The sequence below is a fragment of the Oncorhynchus kisutch genome, linkage group LG27 (assembly GCF_002021735.2).
Source record: "Oncorhynchus kisutch isolate 150728-3 linkage group LG27, Okis_V2, whole genome shotgun sequence".
Taxonomy (NCBI): Eukaryota; Metazoa; Chordata; class Actinopteri; order Salmoniformes; family Salmonidae; genus Oncorhynchus; species Oncorhynchus kisutch.
The window spans coordinates 39,700,515-39,712,644 of record NC_034200.2 but is presented as its reverse complement, the minus strand read 5'-3'; the positions used below and the strand labels follow the sequence as shown (position 1 = coordinate 39,712,644).

General features: G+C 42.4%; 1 protein-coding gene across 1 annotated transcript in view; it reads right to left on the bottom strand.

Annotated features, from left to right (window-relative positions):
- Positions 1-4,264: 4,264 nt before the first annotated feature.
- Positions 4,265-12,130, bottom strand: part of LOC109871856 (collagen alpha-1(XI) chain-like) — a 120,482-nt gene continuing 112,616 nt past the window's right edge. Inside the window, 5 exon segments of the mRNA XM_031806762.1 lie at positions 4,265-4,479; positions 4,658-6,537; positions 11,147-11,181; positions 11,184-11,291; positions 11,294-11,378. Of these exon segments, the coding sequence (XP_031662622.1) occupies positions 6,391-6,537; positions 11,147-11,181; positions 11,184-11,291; positions 11,294-11,378 (375 nt within the window). The 3' untranslated portion in view covers positions 4,265-4,479; positions 4,658-6,390.

Genomic DNA, 12,130 nt, shown 5'->3' with positions numbered 1-12,130 from the left:
GACTGAGCACGCGCCCCTGAGGGACTCCTGTGTTGAGGATCAGCGTGGCAGATGTGTTGTTACCTACCCTTACCAACTGGGGGCGGCCCGTCAGGAAGTCTAGGATCCAGTTGCAGTGGGAGGTGTTTAGTCCCAGGGTCCTTAGCTTATTGATGAGCTTTGAGGGCACTATGGTGTTGAATGCTAAATTGTAGACAATAAATAGCATTCTCACATAGGTGTTCCTTTTGTCCAGGTGGGAAAGGGCAGTGTGAAGTGCAATAGAGATTGCATCATCTTTATATCTGTTGGGGCGGTATGCAAATTGGAGTGGGTCTAGGGTTTCTGGAATAACATGACCAGCCTTTCAAAGCACTTCATGGCTACAGACGTGAGTGCTACGGGTCGGTAGTCATTGAGGCAGGTTACCTCAGTTTTCTTGGGCACAGGCACTATGGTGGTCTGCTTAAAACATGTTGGTTTTACAGACTCGGACAGGGAGAGGTTGAAAATGTCTGAGATGACACTTGCCAGTTCGATCGATTATTCGATCGCCTACGAATTCTCAGAAGGCAGCCTGCCCTCTGGCCCCTTTATCTCCGCCTCCTCTTCATGCAAATCACGGGGATCTGGGCCTGTTCCCGAGAAAGCAGTATATCACGTCGGACTTGTTAAAGGGAAAAAAAGCATTCTGCTAGTCCGTGGTGAGTAATCACAGTCCTGATGTCTAGAAGTTATTTTCGGTCATAAGAGACGGTAGTGGCAACATTATGTACAAAATAATAAATAAATACAAAGTTACAAACAGCACAAATAAACAAACAAAAAGACATCAGTGTTTTGTCAAATGTCAGCCATCTTCTCCGGCTCCACTATTCTGTCCTGGTATGTCAGGGTAAGGAAGACTTTGCCCTAAAAGAGAAGCTGCCATCACACTGTGACCATGTGGAATAAAGCTGTACAGGGCCTAGGGAAACATCATGTGATGCCAACTGTCTGTACCTTTCATACTGTTTCATCATGGCCACCACGATCAAAGTCTGGGTCGGAGTAGGAGAGAGAGAGAGGCGCTCGGGGGGACCAGTTGGGGGTGTACCTCGGATTTGTGGGTAGGAACAGAAACACCACGACTCAGACATATCACAGATTAGCCTAACCTGACCATGTTTAAGAGATTAGGATTATTTAATCCTTTGATGAAAGGGAAGAATAATCTGTCACGGTAAAGCACCATGGAATCATCATGGAATCACTAGAGACAGTGAAGGATACAGACGGTCAAATCGACACATTGTTCAGAATCCAGTTTTAATACGAATCAACCATCAAAAGCACAGGAAAACATTACCTCATTACTGTTACAGGAAAACAGATGAACTGTATAAAGAGCTCATTTACTTGGCATCATTGACAGACGGTTAGGAATTGGACATGAAGAACCTACACAAATAGGTATTTTTATTTTCCTCACCCAAATATGTAAACTTAATTGTATATAACTATAAATATATAACTTAATTGTATATGCATCAAGGTTTGTCATCCATCCTATAGAATGTCAACTTGATGTACGTAGAGCGATTGAGGTATAGATCCTCTGTGGGATCATATCTATCAGGCAGAAGAAGAACCTTTTAGTTCAGAGGACCTATCTACCTATTGGCTTTGTGGACATTTTTACATTACTCTTTTTTATTTTGCAACTTCTTGATTTAGCAGGCACAAAGAAGAAAGAAAAAAACTAGATTTAATAGTTGGAAAGAACAAGTCCTTTTTAGAGAGCTCACTTTGAGTTGATTGCTGTTGTTCAATTTGGTTTAGTAACCCTTAGTAACCATATATATATATGGTTACTAAGGGTTACTAAACCATATATATATATATACATATAGCCCTATTATGTGTATAACCCTTCACTGTAGAGTAGATTAGAGTCTTGGAGGGGGAGAATAATGCTTTAAGTGCTTTATAACGGCCAATATTTACAAAAGGAGATTCTTCATTATTACAAAATAGAGAAGATTTTGTATTTAACTGCTGATATTAACATTGTATTCCAAAAACAACGACAACATAGGACTACTTACTTACTTACTTACCAATTTGTTTCTCAACAGACATTTAAAACAAACAAATATATTTATTGCAAATGTATTTTCTATATAGTATTACTAACATGTATTTATTATAACAGTATTAAAACATTTTATGAAGAGTCTTGGTACACATGCATGTTTCTTTTTTTGAAGAGTGGACTCAGAAAGAGAACAGTATTGTACAAAATAATAATAATAATTACAGTTTATAAAAATGCACTTTTTTTGTAGCACCTTTGGTTTTCTGTGTTCCGCACAAAAGCACCTCTGTGGTTGTATCTGGAGCAACACTGGAGCTACCAGACAGGGAGGCTGGGGGAGGGACGAGGAGACTGGAGCTACCAGACAGGGAGGCTGGGCTGGGGGAGGGACGAGGAGACTGGAGCTACCAGACAGGGAGGCTGGGCTGGGGGAGGGACGAGGAGACTGGAGCTACCAGACAGGGAGGCTGGGCTGGGGGAGGGACGAGGAGACTGGAGCTACCAGACAGGGAGGCTGGGCTGGGGGAGGGACGAGGAGACTGGAGCTACCAGACAGGGAGGCTGGGCTGGGGGAGGGACGAGGAGACTGGAGCTACCAGACAGGGAGGCTGGGCTGGGGGAGGGACGAGGAGACTGGAGCTACCAGACAGGGAGGCTGGGCTGGGGGAGGGACGAGGAGACTGGAGCTACCAGACAGGGAGGCTGGGCTGGGGGAGGGACGAGGAGACTGGAGCTACCAGACAGGGAGGCTGGGCTGGGGGAGGGACGAGGAGACTGGAGCTACCAGACAGGGAGGCTGGGGGAGGGACGAGGAGACTGGAGCTACTAGACAGGGAGGCTGGGCTGGGGGAGGGACGAGGAGACTGGAGCTACCAGACAGGGAGGCTGGGCTGGGGGAGGGACGAGGAGACTGGAGCTACCAGACAGGGAGGCTGGGCTGGGGGAGGGACGAGGAGACTGGAGCTACCAGACAGGGAGGCTGGGGGAGGGACGAGGAGACTGGAGCTACCAGACAGGGAGGCTGGGGGAGGGACGAGGAGACTGGAGCTACCAGACAGGGAGGCTGGGCTGGGGGAGGGACGAGGAGACTGGAGCTACCAGACAGGGAGGCTGGGGGAGGGACGAGGAGACTGGAGCTACCAGACAGGGAGGCTGGGCTGGGGGAGGGACGAGGAGACTGGAGCTACCAGACAGGGAGGCTGGGGGAGGGACGAGGAGACTGGAGCTACTAGACAGGGAGGCTGGGCTGGGGGAGGGACGAGGAGACTGGAGCTACCAGACAGGGAGGCTGGGCTGGGGGAGGGACGAGGAGACTGGAGCTACCAGACAGGGAGGCTGGGCTGGGGGAGGGACGAGGAGACTGGAGCTACCAGACAGGGAGGCTGGGGGAGGGACGAGGAGACTGGAGCTACCAGACAGGGAGGCTGGGGGAGGGACGAGGAGACTGGAGCTACCAGACAGGGAGGCTGGGCTGGGGGAGGGACGAGGAGACTGGAGCTACCAGACAGGGAGGCTGGGGGAGGGACGAGGAGACTGGAGCTACCAGACAGGGAGGCTGGGCTGGGGGAGGGACGAGGAGACTGGAGCTACCAGACAGGGAGGCTGGGGGAGGGACGAGGAGACTGGAGCTACCAGACAGGGAGGCTGGGGGAGGGACGAGGAGACTGGAGCTACCAGACAGGGAGGCTGGGGAGGGACGAGGAGACTGGAGCTACCAGACAGGGAGGCTGGGGGAGGGACGAGGAGACTGGAGCTACCAGACAGGGAGGCTGGGCTGGGGGAGGGACGAGGAGACTGGAGCTACCAGACAGGGAGGCTGGGGGAGGGACGAGGAGACTGGAGCTACCAGACAGGGAGGCTGGGCTGGGGGAGGGACGAGGAGACTGGAGCTACCAGACAGGGAGGCTGGGGGAGGGACGAGGAGACTGGAGCTACCAGACAGGGAGGCTGGGCTGGGGGAGGGACGAGGAGACTGGAGCTACCACACAGGGAGGCTGGGGGAGGGACGAGGAGACTGGAGCTACCAGACAGGGAGGCTGGGCTGGGGGAGGGACGAGGAGACTGGAGCTACCAGACAGGGAGGCTGGGCTGGGGGAGGGACGAGGAGACTGGAGCTACCAGACAGGGAGGCTGGGCTGGGGGAGGGACGAGGAGACTGGAGCTACCAGACAGGGAGGCTGGGGGAGGGATGAGGGGACTGGAGCTACCAGACAGGGAGGCTGGGGGAGGGACGAGGAGACTGGAGCTACCAGACAGGGAGGCTGGGGGAGGGACGAGGAGACTGGAGCTACCAGACAGGGAGGCTGGGCTGGGGGAGGGACGAGGAGACTGGAGCTACCAGACAGGGAGGCTGGAAGAGGGACGAGGGGACTGGAGCTACCAGACAGGGAGGCTGGGCTGGGGGAGGGACGAGGAGACTGGAGCTACCAGACAGGGAGACTGGGGGAGGGACGAGGAGACTGGAGCTACCAGACAGGGAGGCTGGGCTGGGGGAGGGACGAGGGGACTGGAGCTACCAGACAGGGAGACTGGGGGAGGGACGAGGAGACTGGAGCTACCAGACAGGGAGGCTGGGCTGGGGGAGGGACGAGGAGACTGGACCTACCAGACAGGGAGACTGGGCTGGGGGAGGGACGAGGGGACTGGAGCTACCAGACAGGGAGACTGGGCTGGGGTAGGGATGAGGAGACTGGAGCTACCAGACAGGGAGGCTGGGGAAGGGAGGAGGGGACTGGAGCTACCAGACAGGGAGGCTGGGCTGGGGGAGGAGGGAGGAAGGGGGCTTGGCAGGTGAGTGGAACGTCTCTCTAGATAAGGTCATGGGGTATAAGGGACGAGAAGTGGGAAAGACGAGGAGGGAAAGGGGGGCATTGGGGTGAGTGGAAAGTCTCTCTAGATAAGGTCATGGGGTATAAGGGACGAGAAGTGGGAAAGACGAGGAGGGGAAAGGGGGGCGTTGGGGTGAGTGGAACGTCTCTCTAGATAAGGTCATGGGGTATAAGGGACGAGAAGTGGGAAAGACGAGGAGAGGAAAGGGGGGCGTTGGGGTGAGTGGAACGTCTCTCTAGATAAGGTCATGGGGTATAAGGGACGAGAAGTGGGAAAGACGAGGAGAGGAAAGGGGGGCGTTGGGGTGAGTGGAACGTCTCTCTAGATAAGGTCATGGGGTATAAGGGACGAGAAGTGGGAAAGACGAGGAGAGGAAAGGGGGGCGTTGGGGTGAGTGGAACGTCTCTCTAGATAAGGTCATGGGGTATAAGGGACGAGAAGTGGGAAAGACGAGGAGAGGAAAGGGGGGCGTTGGGGTGAGTGGAACGTCTCTCTAGATAAGGTCATGGGGTATAAGGGACGAGAAGTGGGAAAGACGAGGAGAGGAAAGGGGGGCGTTGGGGTGAGTGGAACGTCTCTCTAGATAAGGCCATGGGGTATAAGGGACGAGAAGTGGGAAAGACGAGGAGAGGAAAGGGGGGCGTTGGGGTGAGTGGAACGTCTCTCTAGATAAGGTCATGGGGTATAAGGGACGAGAAGTGGGAAAGACGAGGAGAGGAAAGGGGGGCGTTGGGGTGAGTGGAACGTCTCTCTAGATAAGGTCATGGGGTATAAGGGACGAGAAGTGGGAAAGACGAGGAGAGGAAAGGGGGGCGTTGGGGTGAGTGGAACGTCTCTCTAGATAAGGTCATGGGGTATAAGGGACGAGAAGTGGGAAAGACGAGGAGAGGAAAGGGGGGCGTTGGGGTGAGTGGAACGTCTCTCTAGATAAGGTCATGGGGTATAAGGGACGAGAAGTGGGAAAGACGAGGAGAGGAAAGGGGGCGTTGGGGTGAGTGGAACGTCTCTCTAGATAAGGTCATGGGGTATAAGGGACGAGAAGTGGGAAAGACGAGGAGGGGAAAGGGGGGCGTTGGGGTGAGTGGAACCTCCCTCTGTTTGCTGAAAGTGCACCACTGTCCGTCAACGGCATCAAACGTCCTTTATTCCTCATGTCCCTCCTGTTACAAGGTAAAGTCACTATGTGATTGGCCCTACAAGGGCGAGGAGTATTCCCCTGGGACAATGCTTCTACGACAGGGCAGAGGAGGGCGGCACGCTGTTCTCGAGTGGGGGCGGGGGCAGCGTGCTGCTGGTCTGAAACTGGTGGTCTGATCACCTTATCAAGGATATAAAACACAGGTTTGGTTTAGAGCCTGAGGCCAGGTCGAGTGGAGTATAGGGAGGGTGAGTGATTGATGTCAGGTATTCAGTCGGCAGTACAAGGCATGCATGGAACAGAACACCCTCTAACCCTGTCCTTCAGCTGGTCGGGGGGTCGGGGTCGGGGGGGTGGTGGTCAGGTCCTAGCCCATGAAGCAGACAGGGCCCACCTCGAAACCGAACCGCTGGCTGGGTTCACCAAAGTCATTGAACATGACGTCGATGATGGGCACCTGGTCGATGCGAGGAGTGTTGATCTCCATCACCGTCTTGGAGTATCCCGACTTCAGCTGGAGAGGATAGAAGTGAAGATGGAGGAGGGGGGAAGGGTGGAAGGGAAGGCGGATGAGGGGGGAATGGTGGAAGGGAAGGCGGATGAGGGGGGAGGGTGGAAGGGAAGGCGGAGGAGGGGAAGGGTGGAAGGGAGGGGGGGGTGGAAGGGAAAGGGAGAGTGAAGGGGAAAGAGGGGGTGGGACAAGGGAGAGCGAGTTACTGTGGTGATCAAGATCTGATAAAGAACTACCAGTTACCAGGATCAATATAACCTGTATAGAAAATAACCTAAACACCGCATATAATATAACCTAACTGCTGTATATAATATAACCTAAATACTGTATACAATATAAATATATTATATACAATATATGTTATATATAATATAACCTTTATATGATATAATTTACATTCTGTATATAATATAACCTGCATATAATATAAATTCTATATAATATAACCTACAAACTGTATATAATATAACCTAAATACTGTATATAATATAACCTGTATATAATATAACCTGTATATAATATAACCTAAATACTGTATATAATATAACCTAAATACTGTATATAATATAACCTGTATATAATATAATCTACATACTGTATATAATATAACCTGTATATAATATAACCTGTATATAATATAACCTAAATACTGTATATAATATAACCTGTATATAATATAACCTGTATATAATATAACCTGTATATAATATAACCTAAATACTGTATATAATATAACCTGTATATAATATAACCTGTATATAATATAACCTGTATATAATACAACCTAAATACTGTATATAATATAACCTAAATACTGTATATAATATAACCTGTATATAATATAACCTGTATATAATACAACCTGTATATAATATAACCTGTATATAATATAACCTGTATATAATATAACCTGTATATAATATAACCTAATACTGTATATAATATAACCTGTATATAATACAACCTGTATATAATATAACCTGTATATAATACAACCTAAATACTGTATATAATATAACCTGTATATAATATAACCTGTATATAATATAACCTGTATATAATATAACCTAAATACTGTATATAATATAACCTGTATATAATATAACCTGTATATAATATAACCTGTATATAATATAACCTGTATATAATATAACCTAAATACTGTATATAATATAACCTGTATATAATATAACCTGTATATAATATAACCTAAATACTGTATATAATATAACCTGTATATAATATAACCTGTATATAATATAACCTGTATATAATATAACCTGTATATAATATAACCTAAATACTGTATATAATATAACCTAAATACTGTATATAATATAACCTGTATATAATATAACCTAAATACTGTATATAATATAACCTGTATATAATATAACCTGTATATAATATAACCTGTATATAATATAACCTAAATACTGTATATAATATAACCTAAATACTGTATATAATATAACCTGTATATAATACAACCTAAATACTGTATATAATATAACCTAAATACTGTATATAATACAACCTGTATATAATATAACCTGTATATAATATAACCTGTATATAATATAACCTGAATACTGTATATAATATAACCTGTATATAATATAACCTGTATATAATATAACCTGTATATAATATAACCTAAATACTGTATATAATATAACCTAAATACTGTATATAATATAACCTAAATACTGTATATAATATAACCTGTATATAATATAACCTAAATACTGTATATAATATAACCTGAATACTGTATATAATATAACCTGTATATAATATAACCTAAATACTGTATATAATATAACCTGTATATAATATAACCTGAATACTGTATATAATATAACCTGAATACTGTATATAATATAACCTGTATATAATATAACCTAAATACTGTATATAATATAACCTGAATACTGTATATAATATAACCTGTATATAATATAACCTGTATATAATATAACCTGTATATAATATAACCTAAATACTGTATATAATATAACCTGTATATAATATAACCTGTATATATATAACCTAAATACTGTATATAATATAACCTAAATACTGTATATAATATAACCTGTATATAATATAACCTGTATATAATATAACATGTATATAATATAACCTGTATATAATATCACCTAAATACTGTATATAATATAATCTACATACTGTATATAATATACCTGTATATAATATAACCTGTATATAATACAACCTAAATACTGTATATAATACAACCTAAATACTGTATATAATATAACCTAAATACTGTATATAATATAATCTACATACTGTATATAATATAACCTGTATATAATACAACCTGTATATAATATAACCTGTATATAATATAACCTGTATATAATATAACCTGTATATAATATAACCTGAATACTGTATATAATATAACCTAAATACTGTATATAATATAAACTGTATATAATATAACCTAAATACTGTATATAATATAACCTGTATATAATATAACCTGTATATAATACAACCTGTATATAATACAACCTGAATACTGTATATAATATAACCTAAATACTGTATATAATATAACCTGTATATAATATAACCTGAATACTGTATATAATATAACCTGTATATAATATAACCTGAATACTGTATATAATATAACCTGTATATAATATAACCTAAATACTGTATATAATATAACCTGTATATAATATAACCTGTATATAATATAACCTGTATATAATACAACCTAAATACTGTATATAATATAACCTAAATACGGTATATAATATAACCGGTATATAATATAACCTGTATATAATATAACCTGTATATAATATAACCTGTATATAATATAACCTAAATACTGTATATAATATAACCTGTATATAATATAACCTGTATATAATATAACCTGTATATAATATAACCTGTATATAATATAACCTGTATATAATATAACCTAAATACTGTATATAATATAACCTGTATATAATATAACCTGTATATAATATAACCTGTATATAATACAACCTGTATATATATAACTGTATATAAATACCTGTATATAATATAACCTGTATATAATATAACCTGAATACTGTATATAATATAACCTAAATACTGTATATAATATAACCTGTATATAATATAACCTAAATACTGTATATAATATAACCTGTACATAATATAACCTGTATATAATATAACCTGTATATAATATAACCTGTATATAATACAACCTAAATACTGTATATAATATAACCTGAATACTGTATATAATATAACCTGTATATAATATAACCTGTATATAATATAACCTGTATATAATATAACCTAAATACTGTATATAATATAACCTAAATACTGTATATAATATAACCTGTATATAATATAACCTAAATACTGTATATAATATAACCTGTATATAATATAACCTGTATATAATATAACCTAAATACTGTATATAATATAACCTACATACTGTATATAATATAACCTGTATATAATACAACCTGTATATAATATAACCTGTATATAATATAACCTGTATATAATATAACCTGTATATAATACAACCTAAATACTGTATATAATATAACCTGAATACTGTATATAATATAACCTGTATATAATATAACCTGTATATAATACAACCCTAAATACTGTATATAATATAACCTGAATACTGTATATAATATAACCTGTATATAATATAACCTGTATATAATATAACCTGTATATAATATAACCTGTATATAATATAACCTAAATACTGTATATAATATAACCTAAATACTGTATATAATATAACCTGTATATAATACAACCTAAATACTGTATATAATATAACCTGTATATAATATAACCTGTATATAATATAACCTGTATATAATATAACCTGTATATAATATAACCTAAATACTGTATATAATATAACCTACATACTGTATATAATATAACCTGTATATAATACAACCTGTATATAATATAACCTGTATATAATATAACCTGTATATAATATAACCTGTATATAATACAACCTAAATACTGTATATAATATAACCTAAATACTGTATATAATATAACCTGTATATAATATAACCTGTATATAATACAACCTAAATACTGTATATAATACAACCTGTATATAATACAACCTGTATATAATATAACCTGTATATAATCTAACCTGTATATAATATAACCTGTATATAATACAACCTAAATACTGTATATAATATAACCTAAATACTGTATATAATATAACCTAAATACTGTATATAATATAACCTGTATATAATATAACATGTATATAATATAACCTGTATATAATATAACCTGTATATAATACAACCTAAATACTGTATATAATATAACCTAAATACTGTATATAATATAACCTGTATATAATATAACCTGTATATAATACAACCTAAATACTGTATATAATATAACCTAAATACTGTATATAATATAACCTAATTACTCTATGTAATATAACCTTTATATAATATAACCTGTATATAATATAGCCTGTATAAAATAAAACCTAAATACTCTATACAATATAACCTGTATATAATCTATACTGTGTCCTTACTGAGCATCCATCTGAAAGTGCCTTGATGAAGGGGTATTATCGTAGGACATCTCCTCGTCGTTGTAACCCAGGAAGCGTAGAGCCTTGTCGTAGCCGTCTGCCTTGGGCATCGTACCAGCTACAGACTGGTGGCAGATGTAGGTGAATTCTGACGGGCCGTTGAGCTGAGCAGCTTCAGGAAGGTCATCTGGACCGTCTGGATGGTGTTCTCCTCCATGTCCACATAGTTCAACTGGGAGAGGGGGAGGTAGAGTGGAGGGGGCAGAGAGGGGAGGGAGAGGAGAGGGGGGAGGAGAGGGGGCAAGAGGGGGAGGGGGAGGTAGAGGAGAGGGGGCAGAGGAGGGAGGGAGAGGGGAGGTAGAGGAGAGGGGGCAGAGGGGGAGGTAGAGGAGAGGGCAGAGAGGGGGGAGGTAGAGGAGAGGGGCAGAGGGGGGGAGGTAGAGGATGAGGGGGCAAGTGGGAGGGGGCCGGTAGAGGAGAAGGGCAAAAGAAGGGGGAGGTAGAGGAGAGGGCAGAGGGGGAGGTAGAGGAGGAGGGCAGAGGGGGAGGTAGAGGAGAGGGGCAGAGGGGGAGGTTAGAGGAGAGGGCAGAGGGGGGAGGTAGAGGAGAGGGGGAAGAGGGGGGGAGGGGAGGTAGAGGAGAGGGGGAAGAGGGGGGGGGTAGAGGAGAGGGGCAGAGGGGAGGGGAGGGTAGAGGAGAGGGGGAAGAGGGGGAAAGAGGGGGAGGTAGAGGATAGGGGGCAGAGGGGGAGGTAGAGGAGAGGGGACAGAGGGGGGGAGGTAGAGGAGAGGGGGAAGAGGGGGAGGGGATGTAGAGGAGAGAGGGCAGAGGGGGAGGTAGAGGAGAGGGGCAGAGGGGGAGGGGGAGGTAGAGGAGAGGGGGAAGAGGGGGAGGTAGAGGAGAGGGAGAAGAGGGGGGAGTAGAGGAGAGGGGTAGAATAAAAGAGGGGAGGGGAGGTAGAGAGAGGGGGAAGAGGGGGAGGGG